We start from the raw sequence: 22571 nt of genomic DNA on the forward strand, positions 1-22571 counted from the left end.
TCCTTCCCTCACAGAACAAGTTGCATTATATAATCACACATATAGGTTGGATTTGATGGACTTGTGTCTTTTTACAACCTCACCTACTATGTAACTATACAATCTGCGAAAACAATACAAGGAGATTTCCTAATGAAGGATGGAGGAGGAAGCCACCAGCCGTGCAGCATTGTAAATTCACAGATGCAAGAAGGATTCAACATTAGAGTAGGACATGGGATAGCCTTCCTTAGAAGTAAGTTATGTTACTAGTATATCAAAAAAAAAAAAAAAAATTGTCTTGAATTTTTTTTTTTATTAAATCAATAGGGAATTAGTTGACAAAACACAATATAAGGACCTTTATTATCTTCAGGACAGGTGGCTAATATCTGCCTTGAGGTTTCTCCTCTTTGTGATTCTGTTGAAACATGAGATGGAGTCTCTTGTGCATTTCCTTATGTACAACCAGACTTGACTTCCTCCTAAAATCTCTTCCACACTCTGAACAGGAAAACTGGACAACACACGTGCGATTTCTTTGATGTTTAACCAGACTGGCTTTAAAGGCGAAGCTTTTCCCACATTCGGGGCAGGAAAAAGGCTTTTCCCCCGTATGAGATTTCTGATGGCAATAAAAGTGGGTTCTGTCGGCGAAACATTTACCGCATTCGGAACATGTGTAAGGCTTCTCACCCGAGTGAGCTGTGTGGTGCCTGGCAAGACTTGATTTTGTAGTAAAACTTTTCGCACATTCGGAACAGGAGTAAGGCTTCTCTCCTGTGTGAGTTCTCTGGTGAGTAAATCTAGAATGTTGAGAAGAAAAAGTTTCCCCGCATTCCGAACATGAATAGGGCTTCTCCCCCGTGTGAATTTTTTCATGCGTGATAAGAGACGATTTATGGTAAAAACATTTACCGCATTCCGAACATGAGTATGGCTTCTCCCCAACGTGAGTGCTTCGATGTCTAGCAAGATTCGACCTTTCTGCAAAACGTCTACCGCATTCTGAACATGAATAGGGCTTCTCTCCTGTGTGTGTTTTCTGATGTATCAAAAGACCTTGCTTGGAACTGTAACTCTTCCCACATTCTGAACATGGGTACGGCTTGTCCTGTGTGGGACCATCATGAGTGCCACAAGTGGAATGATCAGCAACACTCCTTCCATGTTTTGAGGGATCAGATTGCATATCTGCACTGTGAGGTGCTGCATGGAATTTTTGGGGAATATGTTTTTTCTCTGAAGAATCTGATGTGACATCATCGTCTTCTGAGGAATCTGATGTGACATCATCGTCTTCTGAGGAATCTGATGTGACATCATCACCTTTTTCACCACCTGAAAGGACAGCGGGAGGTTCTTCTGTATCATACCTTCTATATCGTCCATCTGGAGGAAATTAGAAATAAGTGTGATCAAGACTAAAAACAAACAAACACAGTTATGGGCAAATCTAAAAGCCATATCTAAAGCTGGCCATATTGAAATTCACTCGGTTCTGCTCGGATTGGCCAAATTTCAATGTATGTGTTGCCGTAACTGTTCAATAGAAGTTGATCATTAGATTGAACTCTGTCAAACAGGAATGTTGGAAAACTTTTGTTGTTGATTGGAGGCTGTAGACGCTGATTGGTGTATTGTGACAGTGGATATCCCCACTCTCAGAATGCAATGTCGGGACTTATATTAATTTTGGAATCAAAAGACCCAGTAGGGTTTATTTTCGGGGTAGGGCTTGTCATGTGCTGTCTTCTCTCCCCATCTACCTCTGTCAGAAATCCCCAGTGGCCAGTGGAACTGAGTTAAAAGTGCTTGTAAAATGCTAAAATGCACTGTTTTACAGTATTATATCATGTAAACTGTGCATGTTTCAGTAATCTATTTGTGATAAATACCTTCTTATAGCTCTTTCATGACCTACCTGATTGGTCTTCCCCGCTCTGAGCACTGCAGAGGGGGGGGGGGGGGGGGAGATCCCCCGCTGACAACTGAGAGGAGAGAAGCGGGGGATCAGCTGAGCGGCGCTATAACGAACAAACATACACAGTTTACATTATATAATACAGTGCATTTTAGAATTTTACAACCCTTTTAAACTGGGGCTTATTTTCGGGGTAGGGCTTATAATGCAGCCCTCCCTGAAAATCACAGTAGGTCTTATTTTCGGGGAAACTCGGTAGAAAAAAAACAACACAAACACACAACACCACATTTTCGGGGAGAACCCCCGTACAAGATGGAATCGTAGAAAAGCAAATCGCTGAAACAAAATACCATACATGTACATGAGAACGGGTATAACACATAAAAGGACCAGGGTTCGAAGTGCAAAAGGACGCCCTCCCAGGCTTTGCAGAAAGTATTTCAGTTGGAAAACTTTCCTGGATGACAGCAGGAGATCTGTCAGTCGTTGAAGTGCCAACAATGTTTCAGTTTGTTTTTTGGGGTTTAGCCCGCTGGCTGAACGAAAAAACAAACAATCAATTTGAATTTTGAAGTGATGTAATGTATTGCAATGTATTCTTTCATTTCTGAGTATGCATGGTCTTGCTCTTCTGATTTTTTTTTTTCGGACGAATACTATGCTGATTAACTGCTCAATGGTACCGCTGAGCAAATGGGCGTATCTGTACATCCCCTTTAAATCGCAGGCTAGTGGGCACGCGCGCGCCCGCCGCGTGAGCATGCCTGCGGCCCGTGATCGTGACGCAGAGAGGCAGAACAGGGAGATGGCATTTCCCTGTTCTGCCTAGCAACATGACAGGGATCTACTGCTCCCAGTGATCAGGAGCAGTGATCTCTGTCATGTTCTAGTGAGCCCATCCCCCCTACAGTTAGAACACACAGAGGGAACACATTTAACCCCTGGATTGTCCCCTAGTGTTTAACCCCTTCCCTGCCAGTGTAATTTACACAGTAATCAGTGCATTTTTATAGCACTGATCGCTGTATAAATGTCACTGGTCCCAAAATAGTGTCAAAAGTTTCCGATCTGTCCACTGCAATGTCGCAGTCATGATAAAAATCGCAGATCGCCACCATTACTAATAAAAAAAAGCCATAAATCTATCCGCTATAACGTTTGCGCTTATTGCGATTTTTTGTAGAAGATTACATATCGGCCTAAACTGAGGAAGAAATGTCTTTTTTTATATATTTTTTTGGGATAAAAAAAGTAAAAAATATTGCTTTTTTTTTCAAAATCGTCACTCTTTTTTTGTTTATAGCACAGCAAAAAAAACTGCAGAGGTGATTGAATACTATCAAAAGAAAGCTCTATTTGTGGGGAAAAAAGGACGTCAATTTTGTTTTAATGTAACGTCGCATGACCGTGCAATTGTCAGTTAAAGCGATGCAGTGCCGTATCGCAAAAAATGCTCTGGTCAGGAAGGGGGTAAATCCTTCTGGGGCTGAAGTGGTTAAACGAAAATTGCACAATCTGGTATAGTTGGAGAAAAAATATTGTGTTTTTCCCTTCTGATCATTTTGGATGAACAGTCCTGATCAGCTCTCGAAAGCTGTGTACTAACGATCAGATTATCGGCCGATTGGTTAGAAAGCAGTATTTTTCGTCTGATTTTATGATCGTGTATACTAGGCTTGACTCAGGATGAGGACCTCGTCCCCCACATGGAACATGCCCAGCAGAACTGACATCTGCCAAGTCTCAACTTAGATCCTATACTCCCAAAGCTCATCCATTTACAGTGACAAAAAACAAACTCTTTTGTTCCAATCCAGAAGCCAAAACTTGGCTGCTAATTAAAAATAGTTTTCTACATGCTTTTGAATCTACCCTAACACTAGTTAAAAGCAGGAAGTGCCAGTGGCAGACTCTTGACCCCTTCGTGCCTTCAGGGTAAAACAAATCTAATTGCCCAAGCACAATTTTGCAACTTTGACATGTGCTAGTAAAGAAAGCATTAAGGTGAAAAACCTTGAGACTTTACAACTCCTTTCAAACCAGCACGTTTGTTATACAGTGGGGAAAATAATGATTTGATCCCCTGCAGATTTTGTAAGTTTGCCCACTTGCAAAGAAATGAAGGGTCTATAATTTTTATCATAGGTGTATTTTAAATTATAGAGACAGAATATCAACCAAAAATCCAGAAAAAGCACATAATACAAATGTTACAAATTGAGTTGCAGTTCAGTGAGTAAAATAAGTATTTGATCCCCAAGCAAAACATGACTTAGTACTTGGTGGAGAAACCCTTGTTGGCAAGCACAGAGGTAAGACGTTTCTTGTAGTCGGTGACCAGGTTTGCAAACATCTCAGGAGGGATTTTGGTCCTCTCTTCTTTACAGATCTTCTCTAAATCTTTAAGGTTTTTTGGCCGTCACTTGGCAACTCAAAGCTCTCTCAATAAATTTTCTATAGGATTAAGGTCTGAAGACTGACTAGGACACTCCATTACCTTAATGTGCTTTGTTCTTGAGCCACTCCTTTGTTGCCTTGGCAGTATGTTTTGAGTCATTGTCATACTAGAAGACCCATCCATGACCCATCTTCAGTGTTCCAGCTGAGGGAAGAAGGTTCTCATCCAAGATTTTACAACACATGACCCTGTCAATTGGCTCCTCAATGTGACAAAGTCGGCCTGTACCTTTAGCAGAGAAACAGCCCCAAAGCATAATGTTTCCACCTCCGTGCTTGACTGTAGGGATGGCGTAATTAGGGTCATAATCAGCATTTTTCTTCCTCCAAACACGGTGAGTCCAGTTAATGCCAAAAAGGTCAATTTTGGTCTCATCTGACCACAGCACCTTCTCCCAATCCTCCTCTGAATCATTTAGATGTTCATTGGCATGATTGTACATGTGCCTTCTTGAAAAGGGGGGGACTCGCTGTGTTTGGAGGAAGAAAAATTATGACTATGACCCTAAGAACACATCCCTACACAGTCAAGCACAGAGGTGGAAACATGATGCTTTCGGGCTGTTTCTCTGCTAAGGGTACAGGCTGACATTGCCACATTGAGGAGCTAATGGTCGGGGCCATGAATTGTAAAGTCTTGGATGAGAACCTTCTTCCCTCAGCCAGAACACTGAAGATGGGTCGTGGATGGGTCTTTCAGCGTGACAATGACCCAAAACATACTGCCAAGGCAACAAAGGAGTGGCTCAAGAAGAAGCACATTAAGGTCATGGAGTGGGCTTAGAACTTAGGGTGTGGTTAATTGCTCCCAGGTGCCTATTTAACTTGTTGTAGGACTCAGTTGAGCGTGCTCAGTTTGAAGCTGTGGAGCTTGGTGTAAGTGGAGCTGGATTAAGTGGGAGTTATAAACAAGAGTTTAAAACAGGAGGTTATAACAGGGGTCATAGTACCTGTGTAGTGTGAGTATCTGAGTGTTGTCTGAGTAGTGTGTGTGTGGATCGTTAGTACTTGTGTATTGTGTACCTGTGTATTGTCTTGTCGTGTACCTGTGTATTGTCTTGAGTATTAGTGCCAGGAAGCTAGTTGTTAGGTAATTTGGACAGGGTAAAATCCCCAAATCCTCACTAAATTTAATAGGTACGATGCCCGGCGGGTGTGGAGAGGCGACTCTTTGTACATCTTGCCGCATGTATGCGTTCCTTGATCATCCGATCGAGGGCGAATACTGCTGTGCAAAATGTAAGCACATTGTTTCCCTGGAAGCCCAGGTTCTGAATCTGGGGAAGCAACTGTCAGCACTGAGAAGTCCCTCCATACTAAAGGTGAGCCAGGAATGTACACGGCAGGTGCCGGCAGGGGCCAGCACAGAGGCGGGTGGAGACAAAGAGGTGCAGGCACTAGCAAAGAGTAGATGGGTGACAGTCAGGAGGGGTAGAGGGGGAAGTGCCAGGGAGGCCGATCCAGGACTGGAGCATCCCAATAAGTACTCTCCATTGAGTGACATTGGTGTAACCAGTCAGGGACCAGCACTGCTGGAGCTGAGGGACTCTCCTAGCTGCCAGGGGAAGAACTCCTCCAGTGAGAGTGGGGGGGCAGCAAAGGGAAAGGAAAGACAGATTCTGGTGGTAGGGGACTCAATTCTTAGAAGGACAGAGAGGGCAATCTGTAACCAAGACCTGAAGCGCCGAACAGTATGTTGTCTACCGGGCGCTCGGGTTCGGCACATCACGGATCTTGTGGACAGATTACTGGGAGGGGCTGGGGAAGACCCGGCTGTCATGGTGCACGTTGGCACCAATGACAAAGTCAGAGGCAGATGGAGTGTCCTAAAGAACGATTTTAGGGACTTAGGAGCTAAATTGAGGAAAAGGACCTCCAAGGTAGTGTTCTCAGGAATACTACCGGTACATCGAGCCACACCAGAGAGGCAGAGGGAGATTAGGGAAGTAAACAGGTGGCTGAAGAGCTGGTGTAGTAAGGAGGGGTTTGGGTTCCTGGAGGACTGGGCCGACTTCTCAGTCGGTAACCGGTACTATAGAAGGGACGGACTGCACCTAAATGAGGAGGGTGCAGATCTGCTGGGAATGAAGATGGCCAAAAAGTTAGAGGGGTTTTTAAACTAGGAGATGGGGGGGAGAGTCCAGAGACAGTGATAGCCAGCGCGGAAGATACTCCAGAGGGTAATATTGGGGGCATTAGTGGTAGGTTAACCAAAGCACAAAAACGCAAGGTGAGTATAGTAGCAAGTCCAAGTTGCAATCTTGAAACACCCAATACGAGGACAATATGCGACCGGTCTAAACTATGTGGCATGTTCACCAATGCCAGGAGCCTGGCGGACAAGATGGGTGAACTAGAGATACTGTTGTACAAGGAGGATTTGGATTTTGTGGGAATTTCAGAGACCTGGTTCAACAGCTCTCATGATTGGCTGGCAAACATTCAAGGGTATACCCTATACCGCAAGGATAGAGAGGGTAAAAAAGGGGGAGGGGTATGCCTATATATCAAGAATAATGTACAAGTGAGTGTGAGAGATGACATCACTGAGGGGGCTAGGGAGGAGGTGGAATCTTTATGGGTAGAGCTCCAAAGGGATGAAGCTAAGGGGAAAATAATACTGGGAGTATGCTATAGGCCCCCTAACCTGAGGGAGGAAGTGGAGACGGATCTCCTATCACAAATTGGATTAGCAGCAAGGATGGGAAGTGTTATCATAATGGGGGATTTTAATTATCCAGACATAGACTGGGCGGAGGGAACCGCGCATTCATTTAAGGCTCGCCAGTTCCTTAATGTCTTGCAGGACAATTTTATGGGTCAGATGGTAGACGCACCAACTAGAAATAAAACATTACTAGATCTACTGATTACCAACAATACAGACCTGATAACAGATGTGGAAATACGGGGCAATTTAGGTAACAGCGATCACAGGTCAATTAGTTTCAGTATAAATCACACAAATATGAGACATGAAGGGAACACAAAGACACTGAATTTCAAAAGAGCCAACTTCCCTAAACTACAAACCTGGCTAAAAGGCATAAATTGGGATAAAATATTAGGAACAAAGAATACAGAGGAGAGATGGGTTTGCTTTAAGAGCATATTAAATAAGGGCATTAGCCAATGTATCCCATTGGGTAATAAATTTAAAAGAGCGAACAAACATCCTGGATGGCTTAACTCCAATGTAAAAATGCATATAAAAGCAAAGGAGAAGGCCTTCAAAAAATACATGGTTGAGGGATCATCCACAGCATTCAGAATTTATAAAGAATGCAATAAGAAATGTAAGGGTGCAATTAGGATGGCTAAGATAGAACATGAAAGACACATAGCGGAGGAGAGCAAAAAAAATCCCAAGAAATTCTTTAAGTATGTAAACAGTAAAAAAGGGAGGACAGACCATATTGGCCCCATAAAGAATGAGGAAGGACATCTGGTTACAAAGGATGGGGAGATGGCAGAGGTATTGAATTTATTCTTCTCCTCAGTCTTCACGAGTGAATCGGGGGGCTTCAGTAACCAAAACTGCAGTGTTTATCCTCATGACACAACACAGGAAGCACCTACATGGTTAACAGAGGACGGAATTAAAATTAGACTTGAGAAACTTAACATTAATAAATCACCGGGACCAGATGGCTTGCATCCGAGGGTACTTAGGGAACTCAGTCAGATAATTGCCAGACCGTTGTTCCTAATTTTTACAGACAGTCTATTGACTGGAATGGTACCAGCTGATTGGAGAAAAGCCAACGTAGCACCAATATTTAAAAAGGGCCCAAAAAACATCCCTGGGAATTACAGACCAGTTAGCCTAACATCAATAGTATGTAAACTCTTGGAGGGGATGATAAGGGACTATATACAAGATTTTAGTAATAAGAATGATATCATTAGCAGTAATCAGCATGGATTCATGAAGAATCGTTCTTGCCAAACCAATCTATTAACCTTCTATGAGGAGGTGAGTTGCCATCTAGATAAAGGAAGGCCCGTAGACGTGGTGTATCTGGATTTTGCAAAAGCATTTGACACAGTTCCCCATAAACGTTTACTGTACAAAATAAGGTGCGTTGGCATGGACCATAGGGTGAGTACATGGATTGAAAACTGGCTACAAGGGCGTGTTCAGAGGGTGGTGATAAATGGGGAGTACTCAGAATGGTCAGGGGTGGGTAGTGGGGTCCCCCAGGGTTCTGTGCTGGGACCAATCCTATTTAATTTGTTCATAAACGACCTGGAGGATGGGATAAACAGTTCCATCTCTGTATTTGCAGACGATACTAAGCTAAGCAGGGCAATAACTTCTCCGCAGGATGTGGAAATCTTGCAAAAAGACCTGAACAAATTACTGGGGTGGGCGACTACATGGCAAATGAGGTTCAATGTAGAAAAATGTAAAATAATGCATTTGGGTGTCAAAAATATGAATGCAATCTATACACTGGGGGGAGAACCTCTGGGGGAATCTAGGATGGAAAAGGACTTGGGGGTCCTAGTGGATGATAGGCTCAGCAATGGCATGCAATGCCAAGCTGCTGCTAATAAAGCAAACAGAATATTGGCATGCATTAAAAGGGGGATCAACTGCAGAGATAAAACGATAATTCTCCCACTCTACAAGGCTCTGGTCCGGCCGCACCTGGAGTATGCTGTCCAGTTCTGGGCACCAGTCCTCAGGAGGGACGTACTGGAAATGGAGCGAGTACAAAGAAGGGCAACAAAGCTAATAAAGGGTCTGGAGGATCTTAGTTATGAGGAAAGGTTGCGAGCACTGAACTTATTCTCTCTGGAGAAGAGACGCTTGAGAGGGGATATGATTTCAATTTACAAATACTGTACTGGTGACCCCACAATAGGGATAAAACTTTTTCGCAGAAGACAGTTTAATAAGACTCGTGGCCACTCATTACAATTAGAAGAAAAGAGGTTTAGGCTCTGTTTCCACTAGTGCGACTTTTCATGCGACTTGGGACTGAAAAGTCGCATGACAAATTGTTTCCCATGATTTCCAATGAGTACCGTTCATATCTGTGCGACTTCAAGTCGCAGCGACTTCAAAGTAGTCCCTGCACTACTTTGGTCCCACTTTGATGCGACTTGAGGTCCATAGATACAGGCATTGCTTCAAATCGCGGTAAAAAGTCGCGGTAAAATCGCGGTAAAAAATCGCGGCAAAATCGCGCGACTTTGGGGACGCACTAGTGGAAACCTAGCCTTAATCTTAAACTACGTAGAGGGTTCTTTACTGTAAGAGCGGCAAGGATGTGGAATTCCCTTCCACAGGCGGTGGTCTCAGCGGGGAGCATTGATAGCTTCAAGAAACTATTAGATAATCACCTGAATGACCGCAATATACAGGGATATGTAATGTAATACTGACACATAATCACACACATAGGTTGGACTTGATGGACTTGTGTCTTTTTTCAACCTCACCTACTATGTAACTATGTATGTATGTAACCTTAATCCTATAAAAAATATATGGAGGGAGCTGAAACTTGAGTTGCCAAGCGACAGCTAAGAAACCTTAAAGAGTGGGACAAAATCCCTCCTGAGATGAATGCAAACCTGGTAACCAACTACAAGAAACGTCTTACCTCTGTGCTGGTCAACAAGGGTTTCTCCACCAAGTACTAACTCGTGTTTTGCTTGGGTATCAAATACTTATTTTACTCACTGAACTGCAACTCAATTTATAACATTTGTATTGTTTTTTTCTGGATTTTTGGTTGATATTCTGTCTCTATCATTTAAAATACACCTATGATAATGATCATAGACCCTTCATTTCTTTGTAAGTGGGCAAACTTACAAAATCTGCAGGTGGTCAAATAATTATTTTCCCCACTGTATAGAGATGCACACATACTACTCTAATGTGACAAACTGAGACTCCTTTATTACAAGATCCACCTTTGTTTCCCATCAAGGGTTGCAAAATAAAATCCTAATTTACATGAGAAGATAACATTTTGCTGTGCTACCTTGTGATACAGAAATGATCACCTTGTACCTGTGTTTTGCTGAGCTGCACACTAATCACGTTCAGGATCCACAATGCTCTTAAAACATAGAAGTCATTATTATTATTTTTTTGACAGAGTAAGGCTGGGTTCACACTTGTGCGATCACAGACATTGCATGTGATTTGCACAGCATTACTCTGCAGATCACATGCCATGTCTGTGCAATCCCAATTCCGCCATACAAACTGTATGGCTGAAATCGCATCGCATTCGCACCAATTTGGTGCAGGACCCTTTTTGTTGGTCCGCACTGGAATCGTATCGCAAGGGTGTTCACACCTATGCGATCCAATTCCTGCACCATTTGAGAGTTCGCAATGCGATCCGATCTGGGAGTGTCATTACCTTTACATTGACACCCCCAGCGGTTCGCAGGTGTCAGTGTGAACCAGTGTGCCATGCGAGAACCGGCACCAAATCACAGGGTTTCCCACATCGCACCAGTGTGAACCAGGACTAAGATGCCAAAGAGTTGTAGCAGCAAAAAGAAACTGTCTGTTTTCTGAATTTAGAGTTTATTACTCACCTGTGCCAATCTCTATAGCAATGTCCTCCTCTATAACCTTCACAGGTCGTTCTTCTTTCTCTTCTTTAACTTTGATGTCTCTCTGAGTGGCTCTAGAGTCTCCGGGGTCTGTGAATAAAGATAAGAGTGAAGCCCCCTGTACTGAGATGTATGAGAGACCCCAGAGAGTGTGTGTGGGGGGAGACTGGTCACGTCTCTTGGCTGGTAACACACAATGACATGATGTGAGGAGGAGAGCCGGAGTCTAAGGCAGGCCATAAACTATGTGATTTTCTTTACTGCAACCAGTGGAAAATCGCTTGATTCCCTATGAACACAGTGTTCATGGGGAAATCCCTCCTGTAGAGCTATTGTGTTGGGGAGGGGAGGGCTGGCAGGGAAGGAGGGGGGGGAACAGCTCGCAATAATCACATGCTACAAATCCAACATGCTGATTGTACCCAAGTCAATTGATAGATCGCCATGGATACAATCAGTCTACCCATATATGGATCGAATCTCGGCCAGGCCCTGTTTAACTGGCTGAGATTCGAACCATCTATGGCCAGCTTAATAGAGGCTGATGTCTCCTGACTCCACCACTGGACACATACTGTCTCCCCATTACTGTCTACTGACAGAGGAGGGGGGAGAAGAAGAGATTGTTGTAGTGACTGAACAAGGAGAATCTGGGACTCTTCTCTGGGTTTGGTGTTTATTACTCACCTGTTCTGATCTCTAGAGGAATTTCCTCTTCCTTGCATGGCACATCACCCATCACAGATGGATTTTCTGCTTCCTCCTTCACTTCAACTTTAATAGCAAACAAATGTTTACTCTGGATAACAGAAAGGTTTATAATTAGCCATGCATATTGTTTTATCAGGGATGGATCACATATTGTAGTTTTACTGTATTATCTGTACAAATTGCCAAAACATTTTTCTACCTGATCCTCCTGATGGATCTCCTGATGTTCCTGTGTGGAGTCCCGGGAATACAGAGGACGGGGACATCTCTCTGGGGGATTTCTGTTACTGGATCCATCTGTAGGAAACACACACACTGACTGAATACATTGTTTCTATGTCTTTATATCAGAGGATGTGTGTATCTATGGTGATCCTCAATACTCTTTTCTTCTTTACAAGAAATGAAAGTCTCCTCTTACCCGGTGATGTGAGGGGCGGCCGGTTCTCCATCATGACGTCTTTGTAAAAGATCCTTCTCTTCTGCCTAAGACTCACAATCTTCTATCTGAATCTGTCCTTGAAAAAGTCTGGTTTGTAACACTCGCAATGCAGTACGTTATATCACAAATAAACGTTAAATGTGTATCTGAAATTAAAAAAAAAATATATATATATATATATACAGCATGACAAAGTGTGTGTGTCCTAAGTTGGACTTTACTTATAGTGAAAGGGGACATTGAAGAGCCTGTCCCAATTGTAAGTGCTACCATAAAGCCAAGTGTTTCTGAACATCACAAGCGTAGATTGACATATGATATTGCCAATGTGGATCCCTCTGCAAATGTTATCGCCAACTCTGTGAATGGTTCCAGAGAAACCAAAAATGGCAACAGGGTCAAAGCTCACAGCCTGCCTACCGGAGACAGACTATCCACTTCTGGACCACCTACTGTATATACAGTATCTCACAAAAGTGAGTACACCCCTCACATTTTTGTAAATATTTTATTCTATCTTTTCATGTGACAACACAGAAGAAATGACACTTTACTACAATGTAAAGTAGTGAGTGTACAGCTTGTATAACAGTGTAAATTTGCTGTCCCCTCAAAATAACTCAACACAGCCATTAATGTCTAAACCGCTGGCAACAAAAGTGAGTACACCCCATAAGTAAAAATGTCCAAATTGGGCCCAATTAGCCATTTTCCCTCCCCCGGTGTCATGTGACTCGTTAGTGTTACAAGGTCTCAGGTGTGAATGGGGAGCAGGTGTGTTAAATTTGATGTTATCGCTCTCACTCTCTCATACTGGTCACTGGAAGTTGAACATGGCACCTCATGGCAAAAAATTCCCTGAGGATTTGACAAAAAGAATTGTTGCTCTATATAAAGATGGCCTAGACAGCTAGTTGCCATTTTTTAAACAGTGGGTGATCCTCTCACATAAAAGTGGTCCCGGTGGTGGATTCGCCACGGGATCACTTTTATTGACAGCGGCTTTCCGGTCGTTTTCCCCGCTTACCGGAGCTGTCGGTAGCGGCAGAAATGATCCAATCCCGTGGAGTGATGGGCAGGAAGTCGAGTGAGGTCAAGATGGCCCCCACTCGACTCTATGCCCTTGGAGGACCAGAGCGACGGTTGACGTCACTTCCACCTAATGGCCTTAAAGGGACATTTTTTTATTATTATTAGTAAATGTAATTTTTTTTTTTTTTACCCCAGATCTCACAATAAAGAGGACCTGTCATGCTTATTTCTATTACAAGGGATGCTTACATTCCTTGTAATAGGATTACAAGTGATCATTTTTTTTTTTTTTAAATAGACAGTGTAAAAATAAAAAGTAAAATAAATAGGAAAAGAAAAAAAAAGAAAAAATTGAAAGCACCCGTCCCTCCGAGTTCGCATGCAGAAGCGAACGCATACGTTGTGCCCACATATATAAACTGTGTTCAAACCACACATGTGAGGTGTCACCCCGAACGTTAGAGCAGGAGCAATAATTCTAGCCGAAGATCTCCTCTGTAACTCTAAACAGGTAACCAGTAAAAAATGTTAAAGCGTCTCCTATGGAGATTTTTAAGTATCGCAGTTTGTCGCCATTTCACGAGCGTGCGCAATTTTGAAGCATGACATGTTAGGCATCTATTTACTTGGCGTAACATCTTTCTTTCACATTATACAGAAAAATTGGGCTAACTTTACTGGTTTGCTTTTTTTTTTTTAAATTCATGCAAGTGTATTTTTTCCAAAAAAATTGCATTTGAAACACTGCTGCGCAAATACAGTGTGACATAAAACATGCGAACGACAAGAACCGTAATTTTATTCTCTAGGGTCTCTGCTAAAAAATATATATATAATGTTTGGGGTTCTAAGCAATTTTCTAGCAAAAATTACTAATTTAAACTTGTAAACAACAAACGTCAGAAAAAGGCCTGGTCCTTAACCGCTTCAGTCCTGGAAGATTTTACCCCCTTCCTGACCAGAGCACTTTTTGCAATTCGGCACTGCATTGCTTTAACTGACAATTGCGCGGTCGTGCCATGTTGCACCCAAACAAAATTGACATCCTTTTTTTTCCCCACAAATAGAGCTTTCATTTGGTGGTATTTGATCACTTCTGAGATTTTTATTTTTTGGTGCTATAAACAAAAAAAGAGCGACAATTTTGAAAAAAATGCAATATTTTTTTACTTTTTGCTATAATTAATATCCCCCAAAAATATATAAAAAACAATTTTTTTTTCTCAGTTTAGGCCGATGCGTATTCTTCTACATATTTTTGGTAAAAAAAATCCCAGTAAGCGATTATTGATTGGTTTGCGCAAAAGTTATCGCATCTACAGAATAGGGGATAGTTTTATGGCATTTTTATTATTCATTTTTGTTTTTTTATTAGTAATGACGGCGATCTTCGATTTTTATCGTGACTGCGACATTATGGCGGACACATCGGACACTATTTTGGGACCATTGTCATTTATACAGCGAGTGCTATAAAAATGCACTTATTACTGTGTGAGGCTGGATTCACACCTATGCATTTTTAGTGCTTTTTGCATTTTGTAGATTTGCACTACAGTCCATTTAACATGGTTTCCTATGGAACAAGTTCTGTAGAGCAAAATCTGCAAAATGCAAAAAGCACTAAAAATGCATAGGTGTGAATCCAGCCTAAATGACACTGGCAGGGAAGGGGTTAAACACTAGGGGTCGATCAAGGGGTTACGTGTGTCCTAGGGAGTGATTCTAACTGTGGGGAGGGGGGTGGGCTTCAAATCACATGACAGCGATCACCGCTCCCGATGACAGGGAGCAGTGATCTCTGTCATGTCACAAGGCAGAACAGGGAAATGCCTTGTTTACATAGGCACTTCCCCGTTCTGCGGCTCCCTGACACGATCGCCGCTAGCCCCGCCAATTAAAGGGGACGTACAGGTACGCCCATTTGCCCAAGTGGCAAGTGGTTAAAGAGGAACTGCAGTCTGCTCACATAATTTGTAATAAAAAAAAATATTTGCCATTCTGAGGCTTCCTTCCAACCACTTTGCATATTATTTTATATATACTGTGATTCTGTACTTTCCAAATATGCTGCAGAAATCTCCCTCCACTGAGTCTGGCTACAACCATTTTAACTGTGGCCAGCTGAAGCTGCTGTCTGTTCACTTCCTGGATTTACACAGACACACAGAGGCACACCTTCAGCTCTGCAGCTCTCATTGGCCCTCTTATGACTCACCCCCCTCCCTTCCTTGCAAACTCTCACAAGATTGAGAGAGAGAACTGTGCATGATGTCATAATCCTAGGCTTTTTACTAGACAAGAAACAGGAAGTGGGCTGTATAAGGGATTTACTGGCAGAAAATGCTTTTTACTATCCAAAGTTAAAACAACAAGGGCAGAAGATTTAATAGATGGAAAGTTGAAAAAATTACTGAAGTTGCACTTGGCTATGGACATCTCGTGTAATCATGCTCATCCACCGGACACAGCGGATGACGGATCAGTGTAACGACTCCCGGTACCATGTGATCGCTGCGACCAATCACAGCAGGTCACGTGACAGTTGTAAACAATGGATGGCTTCCATACATGCCATTCATTGTGTACAACTGTGCTGCTAACTGTGATTGGTCACAGTGATTACATGGCACAGACAAGGCCAATCACAGTCCATCTGTACCATGTGATTAGCTGTGGCTAATCGCAGCTAATCACAACAATACACGCTTTCATTCAGTAAAAATGTTTGCTTATAGCAGTGAAATTCACTGCTGTAAGCAGTCATTTACTGAGATTCACTGATATAAGCAGTCATAGTGTGTAAAAAAAAAAAAAAAAAAAATCCTGATCACTTCCCCAGAGTGGTACAGTGTTACTATGGTAACAAAGCATTGCTCTGGTTACGATATGTAAAAATGTATGTAGAGCACAGTGATGATGTCACTGCTGCTTTTACAGGGTAATATCTGGGTTTTCAAAGGCATTTCCTGCACTTAAAGTGGATTTATATTGGTTGTGGCTGTTGAGGAATATATTAAATGAAGATTTTTAAGCAGGGAGTTCAACTTTAAGGCCAATGACTTTGGTTTTCCAGAGATAAGTCACATCGCTTTCCCCCGCCCTGTCCCCATAGATATCAATGTATAGCTTCTGAGGGTCAATGCGAAACAAATTACAAAAAGAAAATGGTTCAGAAATCGCATTGCGTCCGCACGCCTTACCACCCACTATCGCCAGGTTAAAGTCAGCAGCCACGAACGGTTCTGTTGATTGGATAGGCTTGTTTCTACGATATCCCAGTGATGACTATGAGACAATACAGCCCCAGCTGAGCCCCCCATCTGCTCAAAGGACTTGCAAGATGATGGGAATTAGTAGAAATGACATAACCCCCCCCCCCCCCACACACAGAGTGCTGGGACCCCCTTCTCTCATAATAAGAACATTATTATTAATAATATTACCTCCTCCTCAATGGATACACACTCTCTCCAGCCTCACACCAGGAAGTGTCTTGTGTCTGCTGCTACGACAAAATGGCCGCTTACTGCCTCAGCTTAAGGCGTTTCACCCTATTTCATTTGAATAAAAGAGTTTATCACTGAATTGAAGCATTAGACTTACTAATTGAAAACCGATTATAATAAAGCTGTAATAATGTTTTTACATCTGTTCTTCTCTGCGCTACAAGAAAATGGCCGCCGCTCTGTTGAATGTGGACAGTATTTGGTAAATATTTGCCCTCTAGCGGTCGCTCTGAGAAGAGCAGCACAGCAGGCAGGGTTTTCCTTATAGGGCAGTGCTAGTTCCTTTCTTTCTTTCTCAGCTGGTATGGTCACGTGAGCGCGCAGAGAGGGACGGCAGGATCAGGAAGGGCGGTCGCCACCTTGTGGAGAAAGCAGAGAACTGACGTGGAATTTCTTCTGCTGGGGATTTAAGGAGACCCAATCACAAATAAAAAAAAATAAATAAACGATAAAAGCACAGAAAAATCAATTATTTCCACAGTTTACTTGCAGCGTTTTTTCCTTTCTGATAAATTATTTTTCAATCATTCGCAATGTGACTTTTATTATTATTCATTCCTGTGCAAATGGGACAAAAAATATATGTAAGTACGCTATGTGTGGTTAAAGCTGAGTTCCACCCAAAAAATATACGTTCAAGAAATCAACAGCATTATACATCAGCATCAACATTTGGTTTTTTATTTTGCTATCCCCTCCTTCAGCACTGTTGCTATGGGGTCCCTTGTATTCTGCCACTTCCTCTCCGCGGCACCTGACGTCATTTCCCTTGGCGCCTGTGCTCGCTACTGCTTCTGGGAGATGTGTGTCATCCTTTCCCAGGAGTCAGTGGGCAGGGCAGAGGGCTAGGTTGCCGTCACACCAGGACGGGCACTTCCGACCCCGCCACCTGTTGTGATGGCAACCAGACAATTTTCCACCGCTGCGATGTGTGCATAAGGCGCATGCGCGAGATCGGGCGGTGCATGCTGGTTATTCAGCAGCACCATATCCCGGAAGATCATCCTTGTGGGCATTTCCTGCCCATAAGCAAGATGGGAACGCACAAGAAAAAGAAATATAAGGTTTGTTTTTGTATAAAATATGAACTATAGCGGCGCAATATAGAGGAGTAATGAGTGCCACATTATAAGAGTGTGCTTATAATAGATGGATTTTTTTTAAAGATTGCTAGATGTCGTTGGAACTCCACTTCTTTTTTGGTAATTCCAGACTTTTTGCTTTTATCTATACCACTGTGTTTTCTCTGCCTCCTAAGTAGACATGGGCCAAACCACCCCCTGTTCAGTTTGCAGCAGAACTCTCGAACAGGGAACATGTTCTGACCCGAACAGGAAACCCCATTGAAGTCTATGGGAGCCAAACAGGAAAAAAAGTAATTCGCCATAAATGGGAGTCCGCGTACTGTCCTGAGGGACATGTATCAATGCAAAATAAAATAAAAAGATTGTGTAGCCAAGTCCCGGGCCTCTCCAGGTCCTAATGGTGACCTCCAGAGTTAGGGACAGCTGACATCCTTCTGTGTAGAGTGGGTTACAAGGCATGGTGGGTGCAATGAAAGGTAGATTAATGGGCGCCACACACTTCTTGAATGCAAAGATATTTATTGTCTCTTAAACAGAACTATAGGAGAAATGGATAGGACCAGGACACACCTTAGTTCTTGCAACATTAATTTAGCAGACTCTGAGACTTCTATAGGTAGACAGCCATGCAGGGAAAGGCATCCAGCAAGACACCACATCTGCATGACTAGGACCGCTGTCTCCTATACCAACAATCTTGAAACAGTTTCTAAAAAAGGTTGTAATGAACTTATTCACTTCTAGAATCTCCTATTGTAGATCTTCACTCAACTGAGCTCCCAGTCTCTCACTAGACTCACTGATCCACTGCCACTGGATCTCCTGAGCTCTTCCAATCTTCTCATTCAGTATTTTCCTCAAGTATCACCCCAGCGTCCCTGCTGGGTCCCTAGCTTGGCACTCACAGATACTCCTCAAGTGTCATCCGACTGGCCTGCTCGGTCCTTGTCTTGGCACACAATATTGCTCTGCAAGTGTCACCTCTGCTGGCTGTATCCCTGGCTTGTCATCTGCTGAAGTTTCCCAATTCTTCACCATCCCCTATTGGTGAGAATACCGCTCTGGTACTTGCTTCCACTACTCACGATGGTCCCTGGTAGTAAGGTGGATGGTCCCTTAGTGGCGACAGCTTCCCCTCTACCTCCAACCACGACAGGTTCTCCGGCCGGAAGAACCGTCACTTCTGATTGGACTGCAAGCCGCAGTCCCAACCCTACGCTGCTCTCTTGCTTCTGGATAGGCCTCCAGACAGCCTAGCTGCCAGACGTCTCAGGATAGGCTTCAGGCTCTGGCCTAGCAGCCGGGGGCAATACAACACACATCCACCCAGACAGCTGTCCAGGTGGCACAGAACCCCGATCATCTGACTCCACCCAAATATATAGGTACTCCCAGCAGACCAAGGGACCCAAGAAAATCCCTGCCCATTGGCTGAGACACCCCATTCATTCCTAATGTGTCCTTGCAATGCCCTTGTCTTATCTAATGCCACCAGATACCCGGCCATCTAGTGACAGTAGAGTAGAGAGAAGTGCAGCAATTCCAGAATTAGGGTGAAATCAATTGACCTCCTATCAATTGGCCAAGGCAACTATCACTTGGCAAATACATTTACTAGCAACCCTGCCAAAACATCAGGGTGCTACATCTGTTTTTCAGGAGCAGTAGAACTGATGCTTAAAGTGCAACTATAAAAATTAAAAAATCCTTCAAATATAGTGCCTGGTTGGGACCCCTTAGTTTTCCAATAAAGTGGCACATCTGTAGCATGTATAGAACATGCTGCAGCAAAAATGACATTTCTAAAGAAAAAAAAAAACGAGTCAAATCACATTTAAATTGAATCGAGGTTGCAAATGCAAAATGAAAGAAAAAACTGAGTCATCAGCTGTCACTGGGCTTCCCTGCAGAAAGCTGAAAAAAAAAAGTGCAGAAAGAAAAAAAAAACAGCGTCTGGTATGAATTTTAAGGGGAACCCCATGCGAAAATTTAAAAAAAAGGCCTCTTTAGAGCTCCACCCCAAAGCACCCACCCTCCCATGTTGAGGTAATGTGGCCTGGTATGGTTCAGGAGGGGGGTGGTACTCTCCCCCCCCCCCTTTCCTGACCTGCCAGGCTGCATGCCTGGATAAGGGTCTGGTATGGATTTTGGGGGGGACCCCACACCAAAATAAAATAAAAAATTGGCATGGGGGTTCACCCTTAAAATCCATACCAGCTGATGACTCGTCAATTGTTAAGGACGCTGTGGCTGGCTTCCAGATCCCGTTCCTTAAAGTGGGGTTCCACCCAAAAAAACAAAAATACATAAAAAATCCTAAAAAAAAAAAACAAAAAAACATTTGTTTTTTGGGTGGAACCCCACTTTAAGGAACGGGATCTGGAAGCCAGCCACAGCGTCCTTAACAATTGATGAGTCATCAGCTGGTATGGATTTTAAGGGTGAACCCCCATGCCAATTTTTTATTTTATTTTGGTGTGGGGTCCCCCCCAAAATCCATACCAGACCCTTATCCAGGCATGCAGCCTGGCAGGTCAGGAAAGGGGGGGGGGTACCACCCCCCTCCTGAACCATACCAGGCCACATTACCTCAACATGGGAGGGTGGGTGCTTTGGGGTGGAGCTCTAAAGAGGCCTTTTTTTTAAATTTTCGCATGGGGTTCCCCTTAAAATTCATACCAGACGCTGTTTTTTTTTTTCTTTCTGCACTTTTTTTTTTTTCAGCTTTCTGCAGGGAAGCCCAGTGACAGCTGATGACTCAGTTTTTTCTTTCATTTTGCATTTGCAACCTCGATTCAATTTAAATGTGATTTGACTAGTTTTTTTTTTTTTTTTTCTTTAGAAATGTCATTTTTGCTGCAGCATGTTCTATACATGCTACAGATGTGCCACTTTATTGGCAAACTAAGGGGTCCCACCCAGGCACTATATTTGAAGGATTTTTTAATTTTTATAGTTGCACTTTAAGCATCAGTTCTACTGCTCCTGAAAAACAGATGTAGCACCCTGATGTTTTGGCAGGGTTCCTAGTAAATGTATTTGCCAAGTGATAGTTGCCTTGGCCAATTGATAGGAGGTCAATTGATTTCACCCTAATTCTGGAATTGCTGCACTTCTCTCTACTCTACTGTCACTAGATGGCCGGGTATCTGGTGGCATTAGATAAGACAAGGGCATTGCAAGGACACATTAGGAATGAATGGGGTGTCTCAGCCAATGGGCAGGGATTTTCTTGGGTCCCTTGGTCTGCTGGGAGTACCTATATATTTGGGTGGAGTCAGATGATCGGGGTTCTGTGCCACCTGGACAGCTGTCTGGGTGGATGTGTGTTGTATTGCCCCCGGCTGCTAGGCCAGAGCCTGAAGCCTATCCTGAGACGTCTGGCAGCTAGGCTGTCTGGAGGTCTATCCTATTTTTTTTTTTTTTACTCACCTCTAAATGCCTGTTGCTAGGGGGTCCCTCGTAGTCTGCCCCTTCCACTGCCTGGGCTGGTGACATAACTTCCCCCTCGGCACAGGAAGGGCTCCGCTCTGCTCCCTCCCTCCTGTCAATCATCTGGGACCCATTACAGGTCCCAGGTGACTGAGAGGCCAATCACGGCGCGCGGCGCCACTCGCGCATGCGCAGTGGGTGCCAGGCTGTGCAGCCACAGCCCGGCGCCCACAGTTGCAATGCCGGCACCGCTTAACGGAGGGGGAGACGTGTGGGGCTTCGATCCCCCGCATCGCTGGACCCAGGGACAGGTAAGTGTCCAATTAAAAGTCAGCAGCTGCAGTATTTGTACCTGCTGACTTTTCATTTTTTTTTTTTTTAACCGGCCCCCTGGGTGGAACTCCTCTTTAACAGCCATCTTACACTGCGCCCTGATTGGGAAAAACTTTGCTCAATCAGGACACAGAATGCGCTGTGCAATGTGCGGTGAATTGCAGGGTGTTTGGCGGGGTGAAAACACTGCAAATTTGGGTGTTCGGCAAACAGTTCGCTCAACACTACTCCTAAGGTTCTTCTACTCTCCAGTACTATTGTAAACATCTGATTCCTGGCAGAAAATTCCAAAATAAAAACACAAGGATGAACTGTATAGTAGATATGTGTATATTTATGTTTTCATACGTAATGGCAGCGATCTGCGATTTTTATCGTGACTGCGTCATTAAGGCGGACACATCGGACACTTTTGACGCTAATTTGGGACCATTCACATTTATACAGTGATCGGTGCTATAAAAATGCACTGATTACTGTATAAATGTGACTGGCAGAGAAGGGGTTAACCACTAGGGGGTGAGGAAGGGGTTAAGTGTGTCCTAGGGAGTGATTCTAACTGTGTGGGGGCTGGGCTTACTGTGACGCGACACTGATCGCTGTAATTGGGAGCTGTAATCACTGTAATCAGTGTCCTGTCACGAGGCAGAACAGAGAGATGCCTTGTTTACACAGGCATCCCCCCGTTCTGCATCTCCGTGACACGTTCACGGGACACCGGCGGACACCGAGTCCGTGGGTCCCGCGGGCATGGTCACGGAGCTTGCGGCAGGGGCGCGCACGCAAAATTCAAAGTGACATATATATACGTTACTTTGCGCAGCTGTGCCATTCTGCCGACGTATATGTACAGGCGGCGGTCGGCAAGTGGTTAAAAATCTCCATAGGAGACGCTTTAAAAATGTTTACAGGTTACCTGTATAGAGTTACAGAGGAGGTCTTGTGCTAGAATTATTGTTCTCACTCTAACAATCGTAGTTATACCTCACATGTGTTGTTTGAACACTGATTACATATGTGGGCGCTACTTACGTATGGGTTCGCTTCTGCGCGCAAACTCGGAGGGACGGGCGGAA

At 43.6% G+C, this 22571-nt stretch overlaps 1 protein-coding gene across 1 annotated transcript; it reads right to left on the reverse strand.

The window, feature by feature from the left end:
• Positions 1-317: 317 nt before the first annotated feature.
• On the reverse strand, positions 318-16710 carry LOC141104529 (uncharacterized). Its single transcript, XM_073594126.1, has 6 exons — positions 16583-16710; positions 12084-12250; positions 11862-11959; positions 11639-11750; positions 10934-11041; positions 318-1371 (listed from the first exon to the last, which is right to left on the reverse strand). The coding sequence occupies exons 2-6, from the start codon at positions 12115-12117 to the stop codon at positions 365-367; spliced, it is 1359 nt and encodes a 452-aa protein (XP_073450227.1). The 5' UTR covers positions 12118-12250; positions 16583-16710; the 3' UTR covers positions 318-364.
• Between the last annotated feature and the right edge of the window lie 5861 nt (positions 16711-22571).

The sequence above is a fragment of the Aquarana catesbeiana genome, linkage group LG08 (assembly GCF_042186555.1).
Source record: "Aquarana catesbeiana isolate 2022-GZ linkage group LG08, ASM4218655v1, whole genome shotgun sequence".
Classification (NCBI taxonomy): Eukaryota; Metazoa; Chordata; class Amphibia; order Anura; family Ranidae; genus Aquarana; species Aquarana catesbeiana.

Coding starts and splice junctions, on each gene's coding strand:
- LOC141104529 (XM_073594126.1), bottom strand. CDS start 12,117: ATGATGGAGAACCGGCCGCCCCTCACATCACCGG. Junction 11,960..12,083: donor GCCGCCCCTCACATCACCGG/GTAAGAGGAGAC, acceptor TGTTTCCTACAG/ATGGATCCAGTAACAGAAAT. Junction 11,751..11,861: donor AGATCCATCAGGAGGATCAG/GTAGAAAAATGT, acceptor TCTGTTATCCAG/AGTAAACATTTGTTTGCTAT.